The sequence below is a fragment of the Hemitrygon akajei genome, chromosome 1 (genome assembly GCF_048418815.1).
Source record: "Hemitrygon akajei chromosome 1, sHemAka1.3, whole genome shotgun sequence".
NCBI lineage: Eukaryota > Metazoa > Chordata > Chondrichthyes > Myliobatiformes > Dasyatidae > Hemitrygon > Hemitrygon akajei.
This window is the reverse complement of record NC_133124.1, coordinates 178665388-178689107: the sequence shown is the minus strand read 5'-3', so window position 1 is coordinate 178689107 and position 23720 is coordinate 178665388. Positions and strand designations below refer to the sequence as shown.

Below are 23720 nucleotides of genomic sequence, written 5' to 3'. Positions count from 1 at the left end.
ACCAGTTTAAATAGTACGGGATAACTGTGGGCTGAAGGGCCTGTTCTTGTTCCTGTGCAGAAGTGTTTCACATTTTTTGCTTCACGAGAGATTTCCTTTGTCAGTAGTTTGGATATGAGCTGCAGTTTATGAGGGTGACTGTGTTCCCAGCAACAACCAGAATCGAGGTTCCAGTTAAACATACTAAATCCATCATCTGTCCCAACTCCAGTAATGTGGGAAGGGGACTGCTTCCTATTATGTTGAACTGGGCAGGAGGTCAGTGGATAAAACAGCAAATTTGTTAACTAGTTAATTGTGCAAGTTTGTGAGTACGAAATTATGTTTTGTATAAGAAGTTAGAGACGTGAATTTCCGATTTAGTGAGCCACATCACCACCGCAAATCACTGCCCCCAAGGAAAGGGGAAAAGCTGTGGCTTCCTCCTGCAACCCGAACGGGCCGGGATTTGACACACGGTTTGAATTATCCCAGGGCCAAAGTAAAACACGGGTGCAGGAGCGAGAAACGGCAAGGAAAGCTATTCTGGGATCAAATGGGTCAACACCGGAAGCCTCTACTCCAGACTATCCCATGGCCAACAAGGCGAAGGAACGCTCCCATTCGTGAATTTCCCAAATCCCTCTGCTGCATGGTTGGAAGAATTTGTAGAACACCACCCAGCCTCATCCCAAATCCCAAGAGCAACCATCGGGGAACAGCTCACCTCGTCATTCATTAAAATCCGAAAGACCATTCTCTCTCCTTTTAGAAAGCACAATACCCCCACCCTGCCATGAAGGGCACACCGGTGTCAGGAAATATTCAAAAATTGGAGCCCCATTACCAACATAAAACACACAACACCACCCTAAAATATTTAGGAAAGTCGTGACCTTCAGAGGGATTGGCAGAGGAGGACATTTTTGTAAATTTAAGACCAGATTCCAAGTAACGCTGAACACAAGGGATGATTTAGAATTGTTTGATACAATATACAAAACATATCAATATATATTCAGGAGACGATATTCATAGTGGAAGATCAATAATTCACGATACAGTCTTTAATCCATCAGGTATACCCCACTCAGTTCACCATACATCTGTAAGCATAGGGTAATAAAAGTCAATACTCCAATAAACACTGTACAGACCGTCACCGCACAGAACCATCAACCAAAATCAGCCTCCTCGCATTCGTAATAGATTATTCAAGTATTCCACTACAGGGGTTCAGTCCCCAGAAACATTTTCCTAATGCTCAAACTTTGAACTAACCTTTGTTCCCTGCCTTGGCAGTGTGAGATGGGACGGTGTGGAGCGAGATTCACTCTGTGTCTGACCCCGGGAGTGTGTGATGGGACAGTGTGGAGGGAGATTCACTCTGTGTCTGACCCAGGGAGTGTGTGATGGGTCGGTTTAGATGGAGTTTCACTCTGTGTCTGACCCCGGAAGTGTGTGATGGGTCGGTTTAGATGGAGTTTCACTCTGTGTCTGACCCCAGAAGTGTGTGATGGGTTGGTTTGGAGGGAGATTCACTCTGTGTCTGACCCCGGGAGTGTGTGATGGGACGGTGTGGAGGGAGCTTCACTCTGTGTCTGTGCCCAGGAGTGTGTGACGGAACAGTGTGGAGGGAGTTTCACTCTGTGTCTGACCCCGGGAGTGTGTGATTGGACGGTGTGGAGGGAGCCTCACTCTGTGTCTGACCCCGGGAGTGTGTGATGGGATGGTGTGGAGGGAGCTTCATGCTGTGTCTGACCCCGGGAGTGTGTGATGGGACAGTGTGGAGGGAGCTTCACTCTGTGTCTGACCCCGGGAGTGTGTGATGGGACGGTGTGGAGGGAGATTCACTCTGTGTCTGACCCCGGGAGTGTGTGATGGGACGGTGTGGAGGGAGTTTCACTCTGTGTCTGACCCCGGGAGTGTGTGAGGGGACGGAGGGGAAGGAGCTTCACTCTGTGTCTGACCCCGGGAGTGTGTGATGGGACGGTGTGGAGGGAGTTTCACTCTGTGTCTGACCCCGGGAGTGTGTGAGGGGACGGAGGGGAAGGAGCTTCACTCTGTGTCTGACCCCGGGAGTGTGTGAGGGGACGGAGGGGAAGGAGCTTCACTCTGTGTCTGACCCCGGGAGTGTGTGATGGGACGGTGTGGAGAGAGTTTCACTCTGTGTCTGACCCCCGGGAGTGTGTGATGGGACAGTTTGGAGGGAGTTTCACTCTGTGTCTGACCCCGGGAGTGTGTGAGGGGACGGAGGGGAAGGAGCTTCACTCTGTGTCTGACCCCGGGAGTGTGTGATGGGACGGTGTGGAGGGAGTTTCACTCTGTGTCTGACCCCGGGAGTGTGTGATGGGACAATGCGGAGGGAGTTTCACTCTGTGTCTGACCCCGGGAGTGTGTGATGGGACGGTATGGAGAGAGTTTCACTCTGTGTCTGACACCGGGAGTGTGTGATGGGACGGTGTGGAGGGAGCTTCACTCGGTGTCTGACCCCGGGAGTGTGTGATGGGACGGTGTGGAGAGAGTTTCACTCTGTGTCTGACCCCGGGAGTGTGTGATGGGACGGTGTGGAGGGAGTTTCACTCTGTGTCTGACCCCGGGAGTGTGTGATGGGACGCTGTGGAGGGAGATTCACTCTGTGTCTGACCCCCGGGAGTGTGTGATGGGACAGTGTGGAGGGAGTTTCACTCTGTGTCTGACCCCGGGAGAGTGTGAGGGGACGGAGGGGAAGGAGCTTCACTCTGTGTCTGACCCCGGGAGTGTGTGATGGGACGGTGTGGAGGGAGTTTCACTCTGTGTCTGACCCCGGGAGTGTGTGATGGGATGGAGGGGAAGGAGCTTCACTCTGTGTCTGACCCCGGGAGTGTGTGAGGGGACGGAGGGGAAGGAGCTTCACTCTGTGTCTGACCCCGGGAGTGTGTGATGGGACGGTGTGGAGAGAGTTTCACTCTGTGTCTGACCCCCGGGAGTGTGTGATGGGACAGTTTGGAGGGAGTTTCACTCTGTGTCTGACCCCGGGAGTGTGTGAGGGGACGGAGGGGAAGGAGCTTCACTCTGTGTCTGACCCCGGGAGTGTGTGATGGGACGGTGTGGAGGGAGTTTCACTCTGTGTCTGACCCCGGGAGTGTGTGATGGGACAATGCGGAGGGAGTTTCACTCTGTGTCTGACCCCGGGAGTGTGTGATGGGACGGTATGGAGAGAGTTTCACTCTGTGTCTGACACCGGGAGTGTGTGATGGGACGGTGTGGAGGGAGCTTCACTCGGTGTCTGACCCCGGGAGTGTGTGATGGGACGGTGTGGAGAGAGTTTCACTCTGTGTCTGACCCCGGGAGTGTGTGATGGGACGGTGTGGAGGGAGTTTCACTCTGTGTCTGACCCCGGGAGTGTGTGATGGGACGCTGTGGAGGGAGATTCACTCTGTGTCTGACCCCGGGAGTATGTGATGGGACAGTGGGAGGGAGCTTCACTCTGTGTCTGACCCCGGGAGTGTGTGAGGGGACGGAGGGGAAGGAGCTTCACTCTGTGTCTGACCTTGGGAGTGTGTGATGGGACGGTGTGGAGAGAGTTTCACTCTGTGTCTGACCCCGGGAGTGTGTGACGGGACGGAGTGGAGGGAGTTTCACTCTGTGTCTGACCCCGGGAGTGTGTGATGGGACGGTGTGGAGGGAGTTTCACTCTGTGTCTGACCCCGGGAATGTGTGATGGGACGGTGTGGAGGGAGCTTCACTCTGTGCCTGACCCCGGGAGTGTGTGATGGGACAGTGTGGAGGGAGTTTCACTCTGTGTCTGACCCCGGGAGTGTGTGATGGGACGGTGTGGTGGGAGATTCACTCTGTGTCTGACCCCGGGAGTGTGTGAGGGGACGGAGGGGAGGGAGATTCACTCTGTGCCTGACCCCGGGAGTGTGTGATGGGACGGTGTGGAGGGAGTTTCACTCTGTGTCTGACCCCGGGAGTGTGTGAGGGGACGGTGTGGAGGGAGCTTCACTCTGTGTCTGACCCCGGGAGTGTGTGAGGGGACGGAGGGGAGGGAGATTCACTCTGTGTCTGACCCCGGGATTGTGTGAGGGGACGGAGGGGAGGAAGATTCACTCTGTGTCTGACTCCGGGAGTGTGTGAGGGGACGGAGGGGAGGGAGCTTCACTCTGTGTCTGACCCCGGGAGTGTGTGATGGGACGGTGGGGAGGGAGATTCACTCTGTGTCTGACCCCGGGAGTGTGTGAGGGGACGGTGTGGAGGGAGATTCACTCTGTGTCTGACCCCGGGAGTGTGTGAGGGGACGGAGGGGAGGGAGATTCACTCTGTGTCTGACCCCGGGAGTGTGTGAGGGGACGGAGGGGAGGGAGATTCACTCTGTGTCTGACCCCGGGAGTGTGTGAGGGGACGGAGGGGAGGGAGCTTCACTCTGTGTCTGACCCCGGGAGTGTGTGATGGGACGGTGGGGAGGGAGATTCACTCTGTGTCCTACCCCGGGAGTGTGTGAGCGGACGGTGTGGAGGGAGTTTCACTCTGTGTCTGACCCCGGGAGTGTGTGATGGGACGGAGGGGAGGGAGATTCACTCTGTGTCTGACCCCGGGAGTGTGTGAGGGGACGGAGGGGAGGGAGCTTCACTCTGTGTCTGACCCCGGGAGTGTGTGAGGGGACGGAGGGGAGAGAGATTCACTCTGTGTCTGACCCCGGGAGTGTGTGAGGGGACGGAGGGGAGGGAGATTCACTCTGTGTCTGACCCCGGGAGTGTGTGAGGGGACGGAGGGGAGGGTGATTCACTCTGTGTCTGACCCCGGGAGTGTGTGAGGGGACGGAGGGGAGGGAGATTCACTCTGTGTCTGACCCCGGGATTGTGTGAGGGGACGGAGGGGAGGGAGATTCACTCTGTGTCTGACCCCGGGAGTGTGTGATGGGACGGTGTGGAGGGAGATTCACTCTGTGTCTGACCCCGGGAGTGTGTGAGGGGACGGAGGGGAGGGAGCTTCACTCTGTGTCTGACCCCGGGAGTGTGTGATGGGACGGTGGGGAGGGAGATTCACTCTGTGTCTGACCCCGGGAGTGTGTGATGGGACGGTGTGGAGGGAGTTTCACTCTGTGTCTGACCCCGGGAGTGTGTGATGGGACAGTGGGAGGGAGCTTCACTCTGTGTCTGACCCCGGGAGTGTGTGAGGGGACGGAGGGGAGGGAGATTCACTCTGTGTCTGACTCCGGGAGTGTGTGAGGGGACGGAGGGGAGGGAGCTTCACTCTGTGTCTGACCCCGGGAGTGTGTGATGGGACAGTGTGGAGGGAGATTCACTCTGTGTCTGACCCCGGAAGTGTGTGATGGGTCGGTTTAGATGGAGTTTCACTCTGTGTCTGACCCCAGAAGTGTGTGATGGGTTGGTTTGGAGGGAGATTCACTCTGTGTCTGACCCCGGGAGTGTGTGATGGGACGGTGTGGAGGGAGCTTCACTCTGTGTCTGTGCCCAGGAGTGTGTGACGGGACAGTGTGGAGGGAGTTTCACTCTGTGTCTGACCCCGGGAGTGTGTGATTGGACGGTGTGGAGGGAGCCTCACTCTGTGTCTGACCCCGGGAGTGTGTGATGGGATGGTGTGGAGGGAGCTTCATGCTGTGTCTGACCCCGGGAGTGTGTGATGGGACAGTGTGGAGGGAGCTTCACTCTGTGTCTGACCCCGGGAGTGTGTGATGGGACGGTGTGGAGGGAGATTCACTCTGTGTCTGACCCCGGGAGTGTGTGATGGGACGGTGTGGAGGGAGTTTCACTCTGTGTCTGACCCCGGGAGTGTGTGAGGGGACGGAGGGGAAGGAGCTTCACTCTGTGTCTGACCCCGGGAGTGTGTGATGGGACGGTGTGGAGGGAGTTTCACTCTGTGTCTGACCCCGGGAGTGTGTGAGGGGACGGAGGGGAAGGAGCTTCACTCAGTGTCTGACCCCGGGAGTGTGTGATGGGACGGAGGGGAAGGAGCTTCACTCTGTGTCTGACCCCGGGAGTGTGTGATGGGACAGTGTGGAGGGAGTTTCACTCTGTGTCTGACCCCGGGAGTGTGTGATGGGACGGTGAGGAGAGAGTTTCACTCTGTGTCTGACCCCGGGAGTGTGTGATGGGACGGTGTGGAGGGAGATTCACTCTGTGTCTGACCCCCGGGAGTGTGTGATGGGACAGTGTGGAGGGAGTTTCACTCTGTGTCTGACCCCGGGAGAGTGTGAGGGGACGGAGGGGAAGGAGCTTCACTCTGTGTCTGACCCCGGGAGTGTGTGATGGGACGGTGTGGAGGGAGTTTCACTCTGTGTCTGACCCCGGGAGTGTGTGATGGGATGGAGGGGAAGGAGCTTCACTCTGTGTCTGACCCCGGGAGTGTGTGAGGGGACGGAGGGGAAGGAGCTTCACTCTGTGTCTGACCCCGGGAGTGTGTGATGGGACGGTGTGGAGAGAGTTTCACTCTGTGTCTGACCCCCGGGAGTGTGTGATGGGACAGTTTGGAGGGAGTTTCACTCTGTGTCTGACCCCGGGAGTGTGTGAGGGGACGGAGGGGAAGGAGCTTCACTCTGTGTCTGACCCCGGGAGTGTGTGATGGGACGGTGTGGAGGGAGTTTCACTCTGTGTCTGACCCCGGGAGTGTGTGATGGGACAATGCGGAGGGAGTTTCACTCTGTGTCTGACCCCGGGAGTGTGTGATGGGACGGTGTGGAGAGAGTTTCACTCTGTGTCTGACACCGGGAGTGTGTGATGGGACGGTGTGGAGGCAGCTTCACTCGGTGTCTGACCCCGGGAGTGTGTGATGGGACGGTGTGGAGAGAGTTTCACTCTGTGTCTGACCCCGGGAGTGTGTGATGGGACGGTGTGGAGGGAGTTTCACTCTGTGTCTGACCCCGGGAGTGTGTGATGGGACGGTGTGGAGGGAGATTCACTCTGTGTCTGACCCCCGGGAGTGTGTGATGGGACGGTGTGGAGGGAGATTCACTCTGTGTCTGACCCCGGGAGTATGTGATGGGACAGTGGGAGGGAGCTTCACTCTGTGTCTGACCCCGGGAGTGTGTGAGGGGACGGAGGGGAAGGAGCTTCACTCTGTGTCTGACCTTGGGAGTGTGTGATGGGACGGTGTGGAGAGAGTTTCACTCTGTGTCTGACCCCGGGAGTGTGTGACGGGACGGAGTGGAGGGAGTTTCACTCTGTGTCTGACCCCGGGAGTGTGTGATGGGACGGTGTGGAGGGAGTTTCACTCTGTGTCTGACCCCGGGAATGTGTGATGGGACGGTGTGGAGGGAGCTTCACTCTGTGCCTGACCCCGGGAGTGTGTGATGGGACAGTGTGGAGGGAGTTTCACTCTGTGTCTGACCCCGGGAGTGTGTGATGGGACGGTGTGGTGGGAGATTCACTCTGTGTCTGACCCCGGGAGTGTGTGGAGGAGCTTCACTCTGTGCCTGACCCCGGGAGTGTGTGATGGGACGGTGTGGAGGGAGTTTCACTCTGTGTCTGACCCCGGGAGTGTGTGAGGGGACGGTGTGGAGGGAGCTTCACTCTGTGTCTGACCCCGGGAGTGTGTGAGGGGACGGAGGGGAGGGAGATTCACTCTGTGTCTGACCCCGGGATTGTGTGAGGGGACGGAGGGGAGGGAGATTCACTCTGTGTCTGACTCCGGGAGTGTGTGAGGGGACGGAGGGGAGGGAGCTTCACTCTGTGTCTGACCCCGGGAGTGTGTGATGGGACGGTGGGGAGGGAGATTCACTCTGTGTCTGACCCCGGGAGTGTGTGAAGGGACGGTGTGGAGGGAGATTCACTCTGTGTCTGACCCCGGGAGTGTGTGAGGGGACGGAGGGGAGGGAGATTCACTCTGTGTCTGACCCCGGGAGTGTGTGAGGGGACGGAGGGGAGGGAGATTCACTCTGTGTCTGACCCCGGGAGTGTGTGAGGGGACGGAGGGGAGGGAGCTTCACTCTGTGTCTGACCCCGGGAGTGTGTGATGAGACGGTGGGGAGGGAGATTCACTCTGTGTCTGACCCCGGGAGTGTGTGAGCGGACGGTGTGGAGGGAGTTTCACTCTGTGTCTGACCCCGGGAGTGTGTGATGGGACGGAGGGGAGGGAGATTCACTCTGTGTCTGACCCCGGGAGTGTGTGAGGGGACGGAGGGGAGGGAGCTTCACTCTGTGTCTGACCCCGGGAGTGTGTGAGGGGACGGAGGGGAGGGAGATTCACTCTGTGTCTGACCCCGGGAGTGTGTGAGGGGACGGAGGGGAGGGAGATTCACTCTGTGTCTGACCCCGGGAGTGTGTGAGGGGACGGAGGGGAGGGTGATTCACTCTGTGTCTGACCCCGGGAGTGTGTGAGGGGACGGAGGGGAGGGAGATTCACTCTGTGTCTGACCCCGGGATTGTGTGAGGGGACGGAGGGGAGGGAGATTCACTCTGTGTCTGACCCCGGGAGTGTGTGATGGGACGGTGTGGAGGGAGATTCACTCTGTGTCTGACCCCGGGAGTGTGTGAGGGGACGGAGGGGAGGGAGCTTCACTCTGTGTCTGACCCCGGGAATGTGTGATGGGACGGTGGGGAGGGAGATTCACTCTGTGTCTGACCCCGGGAGTGTGTGATGGGACGGTGTGGAGGGAGTTTCACTCTGTGTCTGACCCCGGGAGTGTGTGATGGGACAGTGGGAGGGAGCTTCACTCTGTGTCTGACCCCGGGAGTGTGTGAGGGGACGGAGGGGAGGGAGATTCACTCTGTGTCTGACTCCGGGAGTGTGTGAGGGGACGGAGGGGAGGGAGCTTCACTCTGTGTCTGACCCCGGGAGTGTGTGATGGGACGGTGGGGAGGGAGATTCACTCTGTGTCTGACCCCGGAAGTGTGTGAGGGGACGGTGTGGAGGGAGTTTCACTCTGTGTCTGACCCCGGGAGTGTGTGTTGGGACGGTGTGGAGGGAGATTCACTCTGTGTCTGACCCCGGGAGTGTGTGAGGGGACGGAGGGGAGGGAGATTCACTCTGTGTCTGACCCCGGGAGTGTGTGAGGGGACGGAGGGGAGGGAGATTCACTCTGTGTCTGACCCCGGGAGTGTGTGAGGGGACGGAGGGGAGGGAGCTTCACTCTGTGTCTGACCCCGGGAGTGTGTGATGGGACGGTGGGGAGGGAGATTCACTCTGTGTCTGACCCCGGGAGTGTGTGAGGGGACGGTGTGGAGGGAGTTTCACTCTGTGTCTGACCCCGGGAGTGTGTGATGGGACGGTGTGGTGGGAGATTCACTCTGTGTCTGACCCCGGGAGTGTGTGAGGGGACGGAGGGGAGGGAGCTTCACTCTGTGTCTGACCCCGGGAGTGTGTGAGGGGACGGAGGGGAGGGAGATTCACTCTGTGTCTGACCCCGGGAGTGTGTGAGGGGACGGAGGGGAGGGAGATTCACTCTGTGTCTGACCCCGGGAGTGTGTGAGGGGACGGAGGGGAGGGTGATTCACTCTGTGTCTGACCCCGGGAGTGTGTGAGGGGACGGAGGGGAGGGAGATTCACTCTGTGTCTGACCCCGGGAGTGTGTGAGGGGACGGAGGGGAGGGAGCTTCACTCTGTGTCTGACCCCGGGAGTGTGTGAGGGGACGGAGGGGAGGGAGCTTCACTCTGTGTCTGACCCCGGGAGTGTGTGAGGGGACGGAGGGGAGGGAGATTCACTCTGTGTCTGACCCCGGGAGTGTGTGAGGGGACGGAGGGGAGGGAGATTCACTCTGTGTCTGACCCCGGGAGTGTGTGAGGGGACGGAGGGGAGGGTGATTCACTCTGTGTCTGACCCCGGGAGTGTGTGAGGGGACGGAGGGGAGGGAGATTCACTCTGTGTCTGACCCCGGGAGTGTGTGAGGGGACGGAGGGGAGGGAGCTTCACTCTGTGTCTGACCCCGGGAGTGTGTGATGGGACGGTGTGGAGGGAGATTCACTCTGTGTCTGACCCCGGGAGTGTGTGATGGGACGGTGTGGAGGGAGCTTCACTCTGTGTCTGACCCCGGGAGTGTGTGATGGGACGGTGGGGAGGGAGATTCACTCTGTGTCTGACCCCGGGAGTGTGTGAGGGGACGGTGTGGAGGGAGTTTCACTCTGTGTCTGACCCCGGGAGTGTGTGATGGGACGGTGTGGAGGGAGATTCACTCTGTGTCTGACCCCGGGAGTGTGTGAGGGGACGGAGGGGAGGGAGCTTCACTCTGTGTCTGACCCCGGGAGTGTGTGAGGGGACGGAGGGGAGGGAGATTCAGTCTGTGTCTGACCCCGGGAGTGTGTGAGGGGACGGAGGGGAGGGAGATTCACTCTGTGTCTGACCCCGGGAGTGTGTGAGGGGACGGAGGGGAGGGAGATTCACTCTGTGTCTGACCCCGGGAGTGTGTGAGGGGACGGAGTGGAGGGAGATTCACTCTGTCTGGGAGTATCCGCTGCCCCGCTGCTCATACCTTCATTGCCCGATACACCCACGGCAGGTAATCCGTCACCCTGCAGTAGACACCAGGTTTAGTTGCCATCGCACAGCCCGTTCCCCAGCTGACAATGCCACTTAGGCGCCATCGGGATCTGTTTGAGAGGATATCCTCGCACACCAGGGGTCCTCCGCTGTCACCCTGGTGAGATAGACCACAGGGTCAGGGTGTGTGTGAGTGTGTGAGTGTGTGAGAGTGTGAGAGTGTGAGTGTGTGAGTGTGCGAGTGTGAGTGTGAGTGTGAGCGTGTGCGTGAGTGTGAGTGAGTGTGTGTGTGTGTGTGAGTGTGTGTGTGAGTGTGTGTGTGTGTGAGTGTGAGTGCGTGTGCGTGTGTGTGTAAGCCTGTGTGCGTTTGTGTGAGTGCACGCGTGTGGGGGGGGTGAAGGGGTGGAACGTGCCACTCCGTGAGCATCTGCGTGCCCGTGTTTATTTGTCTGCGTACACGCATCCCCAGAGAGGCAGAGACCCCACTCACCTGACAAGCATCGACACCACCCTCACTGTAGCCAGCGCAGAACATCTTGGGAGTGATCTGCCTGTTGTAGAACTCCGGACTGTTACACTGGGCGTTGCTGATGATGGGGACCTCCGCTTCCCGGAGCACGTCCGACTGACGGCCTGTTCCCAAACATCAGACTGTCACTGGGTCCCATCCGTCACGGGAACACACCGCACAGAATCCGGCCCACACATCTCTGGCTGTGCCCTCTACACCACGGGCAAATCCCTCCCCACCATCGGTAGTATCTACAGGTGACGCTCAAGAAAGCAACGTCCATCATCAAAGATCCCACCATCTTCCCTCAGATCCCGTCGGGGAGGAGGTACAGAAGCATGAAGTCCCACCCCACCCCACCAGGTTCCCTTCAACCATTCGGTCCCAGAACCACCCGGTACAACCCTAATCACTCCCTCACTACAGCAACACTAGGGCCAATTTGTCCTACAATAGACCTTCTAGCTTTTCCAGTCATTGTGTCCCTTCTTGTAAAAGGAGCGTATAATTTACATTTTTATTGTGAATGTTCTCGATGTCGGGATGCCCGGTCTGGGGGCTCCAGTGCACGGGATCTCAGAGGATTGTGAACTCAGCCGGCCGACACAGAGAACAACTCTCCCCAGCAACCAGAACTCCCCCAGGCGGTGGTGCCTTAAGGCGAGGGGCATCCATCATTAGGGAGCCTCACCCCTGGGGACCTGCCCTCTTCTCGTGGCTACCATCAGGGAGGTGGTACAGGGGCCTGAAGACCCACACTCAACGTTTAAGGGACAGATTCCTCCCCTCTGCCGTCAGGTCTCTCAGTGGTGTGCGAGTCCATGAACACTATTTGCACTATTTTGTTTTGCAACGTGCAGGAACTCTTGATGCACTGCAGCCATAAAAACCCCACGTTTCATCAGATAGGCCGGTGATAATAAACCTGATTCGGATTTGAATGTTGCGCCTGCGACGCTCTGTGCCTGGGACCCTGCTGCAGCTCAGGGTTTCCTTTTGCACCCGTGCTCGCGTGCGAGGAGAGCCTCGACTCTGACCTTCGCTCGCACTCCCAAGAGGGTGAGACCACGGACAGTCTGCTGACACGCGTGGGCCCTGAAGGCGGCGTTAGCTTGGAATTTTGGTAAAGAAGGTGCGTCGGCACGCCGGCCTTCGAGAGTCAGGCGGTCACGTTGGAGCTCGACAGAACTCTGGTGGGGCCGCACTGGTCGCCCAGAACAGGAGAGGGTCACCTGATGCTGCCTGGATTAGAGGGTGTGAGCTGTAAGGATAGGGTGGACAAACTTGGGTTGTCTTCTCTGGAGCAGAGGCGGCTGGGGTGGGGTGGGGGGAGAACCTGACAAAAGTTTATAAGATTATGAGGCATAGTTAGGATCCGTTATCTACCCCCCCCCGGGCAGAAATGTCAAACATCAGATGACTCACTGGACATGTGAGGTGTGATAGGGAGGTTGGGGAACAGTAGGGCAGAAGATGATATAAAACCACTCAACCTTGGATCGGAGCGTATTTGTTCAAGGATGAATACCCCACCCCCATCCTGGGCTGATAATAAATGGAGCTTTTTTCCAAAAGACACGCTGTGAATTTCTCCATCCACACCAGCTTGCTGGGACGTCCCAAACACTCTCTCAGGCAAAGCAGTGACATGGTGTCACCCCGCCACAGATTTTCCTCCTCTCTCTCCCTCCCCCTTCTCCACCATTCCGCACTTCCTCGCTTTTCCCTGTTCCTTCCCGGTCCCGGACTGCTCCCACCTCCCCGGGTGCTGCCTGACCTGCTGACTGTTTGCAGAATCTTACAATTCAGTAAGATCTCATTTGAGGTGTGGACAGGTTAGATTGAGGGACATAGGGCATTCAGCACAGGGATTCGCTCTTCTGCGCACAGCGTCATGTCAAACCAACGAAGCTGCTGACTCCAAATCCCTCTACCTCCATGTGCTCCATATCCCTCCACTCCCTGCACATTCTTGTCTCTAAAAGCCTCAAACACCTCTTTCATACCTGCCTTTACCAACACCCCAGCAACACATTCCTGTGAAAAAAAACCCCCACAGATCTCCTCTGAACTCCCCCCCACCTTAAATGCCTGAAAACCCACTCAGCCTATCAATAACAGCTTCTTCCCCTCGGCCATCAGGTTTTAGAATGGCACATGAACTCTACCGAGCGCAAAAGGTATTCATCTATGTATTTATTTTCGTAACTTGTAGGGATTTTGTGTTTTTCACTGTACAACAAATTTCACAGGTCAGAGGTAATAAAACTGATTGTGGTTCTGCCCCTCAGTATTAAACATTCCTGACTTGGCAAAAAGATACCATCTGCCTACTCCATGTCCCTCACAATCTCATCCATGTCCGTCGGGCCCCCCTCAGCCTCTGCCGCTCCAGAGAAGACAACCTCCATGCCCTCTGATCCGGGAAGCACCCTGGCGAGCCTCCACGTTCTCCTGTAACGGGCCGACCGGAACCGAAAGCATTACTCCCGATGCGGCCCAGCCAGAGTTTGATAAAGCCGCAACGAAACTTCCTGCCTCCTGGCTATTTCCCACGGTAGGGGACTGTGGGACAAGAGGCCATGACTTCAGGATAGAAAGGAAATCCTTTTAGAAACAGAGGCGTGGAGAAATTACTTTAGTCAGAGGGTGGTAAATCTGTGGAATTTGTTGCCACGAGTTGGCTGTGTATTTAAGGCAGGGATAGATAGGTTCTTGATTAGCCAGGGCATCAAAGGGTATGGGGTGAAAGCAGGGGAGTGGGGATGACTGGAAGAATTGGATCAGCCCATGATTGAATGGCGGAGCAGACTCGATGGGCCGAATGGCCTACTTCTGTTCCTATATCTTATGGACTAATAAAGGCAAGCATGCCGTATGCCTTCTTTACAATGCCATTACCTTACGTGGTGTTGTTCAGGGAGCTGTGGACGTGAACCCCAAGATCCCTCTACACATCATCTGTTAACCGTGTACTCTCTCTCTGCGTTTGACCTAGGAAATTGCAACACCTCACACTTACCTGGATCAAACTCCACCCGCCATCCCTCTGCCCAAATCTAAACTACCTCATATTCTACCGCATCCCGCGAGCGTCAACATCCACAACATCACCAGCCTGTGCGTCCCTAACCCACCTACGCATGTTTTCCTCCAGGTAATCTGCCCTGAGGGTGCTTGGTTACGTTGCCAAATCTCCTCTTCAGTCCCACAGGACATAGGCTGAACCTTCGGCCCACCGAGCTGTGCTGGCCCTCAACCCCACACTCACACCGATCCTGGTTTAGACTCCAGACTCCCATCAGGTTCCACCCCGAGGGACAGAGGCAGCGGCCAGTTAACCCGCCTCCCTCCACCGCGCCAACCACATTCACCCACTCACCGTAATGTTCGGTGTTGCCCCATCCAGTGACAGTACACAGAGTGCCTTCAACGAGATCTTGCCCAAGAGCTGGAAGGCAGACTGGCTGGATGTGATCTAGAGAAAGGTACAAGCAGCCCGCCGTCAGCAAGGTGAGGTTGCTGGAGCAGGTCGATGAGCCAACACGGAAGGCTCTACAAGAAAGACCCCACCGTTAACAGAGCATGGGGCATTACACGCGCCAAGTTCAGCGGGGGGCACGTCAGACCTGACCCTCCCCAATGCACCAGGGAGAGCATCCGATCCGGATGCATCACGGTTGGTATGGCAACGGCTCCGCCCGTAAACACGGAGAGGCGCGGCCGTGAGAAACCAGCCTCCCCTCCATACATACACTGTCTGCACCTCTCACTGTCTCAAAGACCCCACCCACCCCAGATATTCGCTCTTCCCCCCCCCCAACAGGCAGAACGTACACCAGTAGAGCGCAGTACAGACCCTTCAGTCCACAATATTGTGCCAACCTGTTAACCTACTCGGGAATCAACCCAACCCTTTCCTCCTACACAGTTCTCCATTTTCCTTTCAGTGTACCCATCCATTCTTCCTAAATGCCCCAAATGTACCTGCCTCTCCCAGCACCCTGGCAGGGTGTTTCACGTGCCCAGCACTGTGTGATAGTGTGCCTTAGACGTCTGTAGGGTACTGTGGAGATTTTATGTATTGCACCCTAACAAAAATGTAAAACACATTTCACGACGTGGGTGATGATAAAGCAGATTCTGATATGGGCTGAGAGTGGGACGGGGACAGGGAGAGGGGGATTGTGGCTGGGAAAAGGGAGCGGGAAGCACCAGAGAGACGTTCTGAAATGATCAATAAACCGATTGTTTGGACATAGGCCACCTTGCCTGGTGTCTCTGTACCCGCACCAGCTCCCAGCCTGGCACTCCTCTGCCAACTGTCCCACATCCCTTTGCTCCTGCCCGATTTACAAACTCACCCTCCGCTCCACACTTTCAAACACAGCACTATACAGAAGTCATGGGGACCCGAGCCACAGACATTAGCCCAAGACTACTCCAACGGGCGCAGTTACAGCTTCTATCCCACTGATCTCGAACGGCAAGGTGGACCTGCGACCTCACAATCTAGCTCGCTGTGGCCCTTCCACCTTACTGCCTGCCCGCTCTACGCTTTTCCTGTACCTGGGAACACCGGCACTCGGACATCCCCCTCCGAGCCACTCGCCATCCTGACTTGGAAACAGATCGCCGTTCCTCCATTGTCGCTGGGTCAAAATCATGGAGTTCCCTCCCTATCAGCATGTGGGTGGGTGGGCGGGCCTACACCTCGGGCACTGCAGCGGTTCAGGAAGGCAGCTCACCGCCACCTTCTCAAGGGCAACTAGGGATGGGCAGTAAACGCTGGCTGAGCTGACAATGCCCACATCCTGTAAGTGAATACATTTTAAAAATCCTGCAACACCGTAGACTGCATTCTGCTTGCCTCGGCCCTACCTCGAAGTGCTGCTGTATGGAATTATCTGTTTGGATGGCACACAGACAAAATGTCGGAGGAACTCAGCATCTATGGAAAAGAATAGGGTCGACATTTCAGACCAAGATGAAGGGTCTCCACCCGAAACGTCAGCTGATTACTCTTTTCCACAGAGCTGTGGAGGTCAGTAACTGGATATATTTAAAGCAAAGGTTAACTGGTGCTTGATTAGTAAGGCCATTGAGGTTATAGGGAGAATGGGGTTGAGAGGGAAAATGGATCAGCCGTGATACAAGATGGGCCGAATCCCCCTCCTGCGCTTTATGGTTTAGTGAAGGATGCCATCTTCTTGGGATCTGCTTCCTGATGCCCGGGATGAAGCTGGCTGAGAGAAAGGTCTGGTCCCGGAGGAACTCGGCCTGTTCTCCTTGGAATGCAACGGATGAGCAGAGATTGAACCAAGACATTGGGAACCGGGAAGAGGAGTGGGGGCAGGAGGGTGATGCGAGTGACTCGGTGATGGGTGAGGGGAAGAGGAGGAAGAGAACATTTCCACCACCCCCCCCCCCTCCAGGGAGGAGAGGGGGTGGGGGCAGAAACCTTCCACAAAGGAGCATTCCATAGGATCTTACTGTGCAGGGAGAGCAGGGAAAAGTACCGGGGAGATGACGTGGGGACTGATTAGGAGAGATGGCAGAAAGGCCAGCAGGGATTGGATGGGTGAAGGTGACGTCCGAGGGAAGGAATTGCTGCCTCTGGCCCGACGCCCTCCCAGAAAGGGTTCAGAGTCAGGGGTCACAGTATCAGCAGCAATCAGAGTACGCACTCCCCGTGACCCACGAGGGTTTCCTCCTGGTCCTCGTTTTCTAAAGACGTACGGGTTAGGGTGGCCAGTTGTGGGTGTGGCGGGGTGGAAGGTGAGCACCCTCGGTCCCCGATGCTATCACCGTGTCTGACAAATACATTCAGTTTATCAGCTAAACCTGTACACCAGCTCGTTAACGCAAATATTTGATTAGCCAATCATGTGGCAGCAAAAGATTGTTCAGACCAAACGTCGGAATGGGGGGAGAAATGTGACTCGAGTGACTTTGACCGTGGAATGACTGCTGGTGCCAGACAGGGTGGTTTGAGTAACTCAGAAGCTGCCGCCCTCCCAGGATTTTCCTGCACTACAGTCACCAGAGTTTAGAGAGAGTGGTGTGAGAAATAGAAAACACCCTGTTCGTGCGAGAGTCGGAGGAGGCCGGTTCACGCTGACAGGAACTCAAAGAATCACGCGTTACAACAGCGGAGCATCTCTGAATTCATAACACTTTGGGCTACAGCAGCAGAAGACAATGGACCTACACACACTGGCCACTTTACTAGGTACAAAGTAGCCATTGTGTGTTAAAGCTAATCTAGGAATCTTTCCAAACAGGAATTGAAGGGGTTCACAGAGGCAGGGAGGTGTGCATGGACCGGAGGGGTTCACGGAGACGAGGAGCAGTGTATGGACCCGGGGGGGTCGCAGGGACGGGGAGGCATGTATGGACCAAAGCGGGAGACAGGGGACGGGGAGGCGTGTAGGGACCGGAGGAGTTCACGGAGACGAGGAGCAGTGTATGGACCCAGGGGGTCGCAGGGACCGGGAGGCGTGTAGGGACCGGAGCGGGAGACGGGGGATGGGGGGCGTGTAGGGACCGGAGCGGGAGACGGGGGATGGGGGGCGTGTAGGGACCGGAGCAGGAGACGGGGGACGGGGAGGCGTGTAGGGACCGGAACGGGAGACGGGGGACGGGGAGGCATGTAGGGACCGGAACGGGAGACGGGGGACGGGGAGGCGTGTAGGGACCGGAACGGGAGACGGGGGACGGGGAGGCGTGTAGGGACCGGAGCAGGAGACAAGGGACGGGTAAGATTTTGGGACCGGAAGGGGTCACAGAGACAGGGAAGATTTTGGGACCGGAAGGGGTCACAGAGATGGTGAAGGGTGTAGCGACTGGAGCGGGAGGCAGGGACGGGTAAGATTTTGGGACTGGAAGGGGTCACAGAGACGGGATCACAGAGATGGTGAAGGGTGTAGGGACCAGAAGGGTCACAGAGACGGGGAAGGTTTTGGGACCGGAAGGGATCACAGAGATGGCGAAGGGTGTACAGGTCACAGAGACAGGGAGGGGTTAACAGCAGAGGAAGACCCTCTGTAGTTCATGCTCCATACCTGAGAAGTTGAGAGATCTTCTCAGACGCAAGACGGCGATATCGTTGCTGTTGTCCTCCGCGTTGTAGTTAATAAAAGGCTGGTAGCCTGCGTGGTAGACGACTGTCTGCACTGGTGTCTGGATGTCTGGTGACAGCCGTCTGACCGACCCACTCAGCACAACCCAGCGGTCAGCAAAACGGTACTTCCTGACGGAGTGTGGATTGGGGAGGGGGGGTAAACATCAGCTATCAGTCCCATCCCACGTTATCACCTCACACCCCCACCATCCCAAGTCCGCAGCCCCGAGCAAGACGGCCAGCACCCACGTGGGAGGTGCTGGAAGGTCTGAGATTGGCAACTCCACCAACCAGTGGTTGGACAGGAGCAGGAGGCAAGATGAGGGGAGGAGAGGCGTGAGAGAATGAGGGAAGTGTTGAAGGGCAGGATCCAGGGTAGGCTGGGGGGTGGAGGGAGAGTGATCTGGGAGGAGCAATGGGAGGTTTGTGCAGATTGCCCCAGGAATTGGGATTTATTTCAGGGTGGTGGGTGGGGTAACCAGGGAGGATGGGATAGGAGCATGTGGAAAAGCTGAATGGCAGCTGTACCCCACCCCCCCACCACAGGGAGGAGAGGCGGCGAAGGGAAACGGAGGGAGAAGAAGCAGTCGACTCACTGGGGGAAACAGTGGGCGGCGGTAACTACCCAATCACTGGCAATCAACGAACCCCCGCACAGGGGGGTGCCGTCAAACAAGAGGGCAACCTGCCACGGCCAGCGGCCGAGCTCGGCCATGCGACCACCCACAATCCGGTCCGCCTGCAGCTTCTGACGGCCACAGTCTGTAGGAGACAGAGACAGACAATGATCAGAGTGTGCATGTGCACGAAATCCCTCACACAGTGTCTGTGTCTGGCAGTGAGCAGCATGCAGCAGTGGGCTGTGTGTATGTGTATCTGTGTACGGGAGAGAGCGGTGTACGCGTGTGCCTGTGCACGGGAGTGAGCGGTGTACGTGTGCCTGTGCACGGGAGTGAGCGGTGTACGCGTGTCTGTGTACGGGACAGAGCGGTGCACGCACGCCTGTGCACGGGAGAGAGCGGTGCACGCGCGCCTGTGCACGGGAGAGAGCGGTGCACGCGCGCCTGTGCACGGGAGAGAGCGGTGCACGCGTGTGCCTGTGCACGGGAGAGAGCGGTGCACGCGTGTGCCTGTGCACGGGAGTGAGCGGTGTACACGTGCGGCTGTGCACGGGAGAGAGCGGTGCACGCGTGTGCCTGTGCACGGGAGTGAGCGGTGTACACGTGCGGCTGTGCACGGGAGTGAGCGGTGTACACGTGCGGCTGTGCACGGGAGTGAGCAGTGTACACGTGTGCCTGTGCACGGGAGTGAGCGGTGTACGTGTGCCTGTGCACAGGAGTGAGCGGTGCACGCGCGCCTGTGCACGGGAGAGAGCGGTGCACGCGCGCCTGTGCACGGGAGAGAGCGGTGCACGCGCGCCTGTGCACGGGAGAGAGCGGTGCACGCGCGCCTGTGCACGGGAGTGAGCGGTGTACATGTGCGGCTGTGCACGGGAGTGAGCGGTGTACACGTGCCTGTGCACGGGAGTGAGCGGTGTACGTGTGCGGCTGTGCACGGGAGTGAGCGGTGTACATGTGCGGCTGTGCACGGGAGTGAGCGGTGCACGCGCGCCTGTGCACGGGAGAGAGCGGTGCACGCGCGCCTGTGCACGGGAGAGAGCGGTGCACGCGCGCCTGTGCACGGGAGAGAGCGGTGCACGCGCGCCTGTGCACGGGAGAGAGCGGTGCACGCGTGTGCCTGTGCACGGGAGAGAGCGGTGCACGCGTGTGCCTGTGCACGGGAGTGAGCGGTGTACACGTGCGGCTGTGCACGGGAGAGAGCGGTGCACGCGTGTGCCTGTGCACGGGAGAGAGCGGTGCACGCGTGTGCCTGTGCACGGGAGAGAGCGGTGCACGCGTGTGCCTGTGCACGGGAGAGAGCGGTGCACGCGTGTGCCTGTGCACGGGAGTGAGCGGTGTACACGTGCGGCTGTGCACGGGAGAGAGCGGTGCACGCGTGTGCCTGTGCACGGGAGTGAGCGGTGTACACGTGTCTGTGTACGGGAGAGAGCGGTGTACACGTGTCTGTGCACGGGAGTGAGCGGTGTACACGTGTCTGTGTACGGGAGAGAGCGGTGTACACGTGTCTGTGCACGGGAGTGAGCGGTGTACACGTGGCTGTGTACGGGAGTGAGCGGTGCACACGTGCCTGTGCACAGGAGTGAGCGGTGCACGTGTGCCTGTGCACAGGAGTGAGCGGTGCACGCCGCCTGTGTACGGGAGTGAGCGGTGTACACGTGCCTGTGCACGGGAGTGAGCGGTGTACGTGTGCCTGTGCACAGGAGTGAGCGGTGTACGTGTGCCTGTGTACGGGAGTGAGCGGTGTACACGTGCCTGTGCACGGGAGTGAGCGGTGTACGTGTGCCTGTGCACAGGAGTGAGTGGTGTACACGTGCCTGTGCACGGGAGTGAGCGGTGTACGTGTGCCTGTGCACAGGAGTGAGCGGTGCACGCGTGTGCCTGTGCACGGGAGTGAGCGGTGCACGCGTGTGCCTGTGCACGGGAGTGAGCGGTGCACGCGTGTGCCTGTGCACGGGAGTGAGCGGTGCACGCGTGTGCCTGTGCACGGGAGTGAGCGGTGTACACGTGTCTGTGCACGGGAGTGAGCGGTGTACACGTGTCTGTGTACGGGAGTGAGCGGTGTACACGTGCCTGTGCACGGGAGAGAGCGGTGCACGCGTGTGCCTGTGCACGGGAGTGAGCGGTGCACGCGTGTGCCTGTGCACGGGAGAGAGCGGTGCACACGTGTGCCTGTGCACGGGAGAGAGCGGTGCACACGTGTGCCTGTGCACGGGAGTGAGCGGTGCACACGTGTGCCTGTGCACGGGAGAGAGCGGTGCACGCGTGTGCCTGTGCACGGGAGTGAGCGGTGTACGCGTGTGCCTGTGCACGGGAGTGAGCGGTGCACGCCGCCTGTGTACGGGAGTGAGCGGTGCACACGTGTGCCTGTGCACGGGAGTGAGCGGTGTACACGTGCGGCTGTGCACGGGAGTGAGCGGTGTACACGTGTCTGTGTACGGGAGTGAGCGGTGTACACGTGTCTGTGCACGGGAGTGAGCGGTGTACACGTGCGGCTGTGCACGGGAGTGAGCGGTGTACACGTGCCTGTGTACGGGAGTGAGCGGTGTACACGTGTCTGTGCACGGGAGTGAGCGGTGTACACGTGCGGCTGTGCACGGGAGTGAGCGGTGTACACGTGCCTGTGCACGGGAGTGAGCGGTGTACACGTGCGGCTGTGCACGGGAGTGAGCGATGTACACGTGTCTGTGTACGGGAGTGAGCGGTGTACGCGTGTCTGTGCACGGGAGGTGGGCGGTGTACACGTGCGGCTGTGCACGGGAGTGAGCGATGTACGCGTGTCTGTGTACGGGAGTGAGCGGTGTACACGTGTCTGTGTACGGGAGTGAGCGGTGTACGCGTGTCTGTGCACGGGAGTGGGCGGTGTACGTGTGCCTGTGCACGGGACTGAGCGGTGTACGCGTGTATGTGTACGGGAGTGAGCGGTGTACGCGTGTCTGTGCACGGGAGTGAGCGGTGTACACGTGCCTGTGCACGGGAGTGAGCGGTGTACACGTGTCTGTGTACGGGAGTGAGCGGTGTACACGTGTCTGTGTACGGGAGTGAGCGGTGTACACGTGCGGCTGTGCACGGGAGTGAGCGGTGTACGTGTGCCTGTGTACGGGAGTGAGCGGTGTACGTGTGCGGCTGTGCACGGGAGTGAGCGGTGTACGTGTGCCTGTGCACGGGAGTGAGCGGTGTACACGTGTGCCTGTGCACGGGAGTGAGCGGTGTACGTGTGCCTGTGCACGGGAGTGAGCGGTGTACGTGTGCCTGTGCACGGGAGTGAGCGGTGTACGTGTGCCTGTGCACGGGAGAGAGCGGTGTACACGTGTCTGTGCACGGGAGAGAGCGGTGTACACGTGTCTGTGTACGGGAGAGAGCGGTGTACACGTGCCTGTGCACGGGAGTGAGCGGTGTACGTGTGCCTGTGCACGGGAGTGAGCGGTGTACACGTGTCTGTGTACGGGAGTAAGCGGTGATATGTGTTTGCGCCATGCCATGGTGAGGGACAGTGTGGTGCAGGTTGGGCAGACACTGACGACCGGATCCGTGATTGATCAGATGGAATGACTGGATAACGAGGGCTCACCTTGACACTGCACGGACAGAGCGATCCCGGATGGACAGGAACTGTCAATGAGAGCAGAGAGGTTACTGACCAGGAAACACTCACCCGTCCCCACCGGTCTAAACCTGGGTTACATACTGACACACCCCTCCCCACCAGCACCGCATTGCAGTGGCAGACCCGTCCCCACCGGTACCGTACCCCGGTGTTACACAGCAACGGACCCATCCCCACCGGTACCGTACCCCGGTGTTATACAGCGACAGACCCGTCCCCACCCGTACCGTACCCCGGTGTTACACAGTGACTGACCCGTCCCCACCGGTACCGTACCCCAGTGTTATACAGTGACGGACCCGTCCCCACCGGTACCGTACCCCAGTGTTACACAGTGACGGACCCGTCCCCACCGGTACCGTACCCCGGTGTTATACAGCGACAGACCCGTCCCCACCCGTACCGTACCCCGGTGTTATACAGTGACTGACCCGTCCCCACCGGTACCGTACCCCAGTGTTATACAGCGACAGACCCGTCCCCACCCGTACCGTACCCCGGTGTTACAGTGACAGACCCGTCCCCAACATTACCATTCATACACTTAACCCAGAATTAAGTATTTTAAGAAATGCAGCTTAATTTAGTTACCATGGGAACAGGACACCCTGCAGTTTGCCAGACACCGAGTGCTGAGGCATGTTCACACAGTAGAACTGGGCTGTCTGATTCAATCCGGGCTCTTCAATACGACTCTCAGAAACTGATAACATCCTGCAGATAGAATTGAGCTTCAAACTCAGCTCCACACACTGGGTCAGTTACTGTAATCAGAACTGACCCCCTGGGTTAGAGAGAGAGAGTAGTGGGGAAGAGGGGAGGGCAATTAGCCAGGGTCCCCGTTCACCATCACTGTCCAGTGATTGGTTGTTACAGACGGGATGGGCTGTCAGCTGAAGAGTTAGAGGGGGACAAGGAAGTGGAGGACGAATTCAGTAAGATTTTTTGATTCAGTCTTCACTATGAACAGAATGGCAGAAATTCAAGAGTATCAGGGGGCGGGAGTGAACAGTTTTCATTATTAGGGAGGTGGTGCTTGGGAAACAGGAAGGTCTGAAGATAGACAAGTCACCTGGACCAGAAGGGCTTCACCCTAGGGGTCTGAGAGAGGGGGCTGAGAGTGGGGTCTGAGAGAGGGGTCTGAGAGGGGGGTCTGAGAGAGGGGTCTGAGAGAGGGGTCTGAGAGAGGGGTCTGAGAGGGGTCTGAGAGAGGGGTCTGAGAGAGGGGTCTGAGAGAGGGGTCTGAGAGAGGGGTCTGAGAGAGGGGTCTGAGAGAGGGGTCTGAGAGAGGGGTCTGAGAGAGGGGGCTGAGAGAGGGGTCTGAGAGAGGGGGCTGAGAGAGGGGGCTGAGAGGGGGCTGAGAGGGGGCTGAGAGAGGGGGCTGAGAGAGGGGGCTGAGAGAGGGGGCTGAGAGAGGGGGCTGAGAGAGGGGGCTGAGCGAGGGGGCTGAGCGAGGGGGCTGAGCGAGG

General features: G+C 58.2%; 1 protein-coding gene across 1 annotated transcript; it reads right to left on the bottom strand.

Moving 5' to 3' along the window:
* Positions 1 to 858: 858 nt before the first annotated feature.
* On the bottom strand, positions 859 to 22986 carry hpn (hepsin). The gene is made up of 8 exons (XM_073055425.1): positions 22843 to 22986; positions 22216 to 22256; positions 18624 to 18789; positions 17969 to 18156; positions 14287 to 14382; positions 10884 to 11026; positions 10386 to 10550; positions 859 to 1085 (listed from the first exon to the last, which is right to left on the bottom strand). The coding sequence occupies exons 1-8, from the start codon at positions 22962 to 22964 to the stop codon at positions 1047 to 1049; spliced, it is 960 nt and encodes a 319-aa protein (XP_072911526.1). The 5' UTR covers positions 22965 to 22986; the 3' UTR covers positions 859 to 1046.
* Positions 22987 to 23720: the final 734 nt, after the last annotated feature.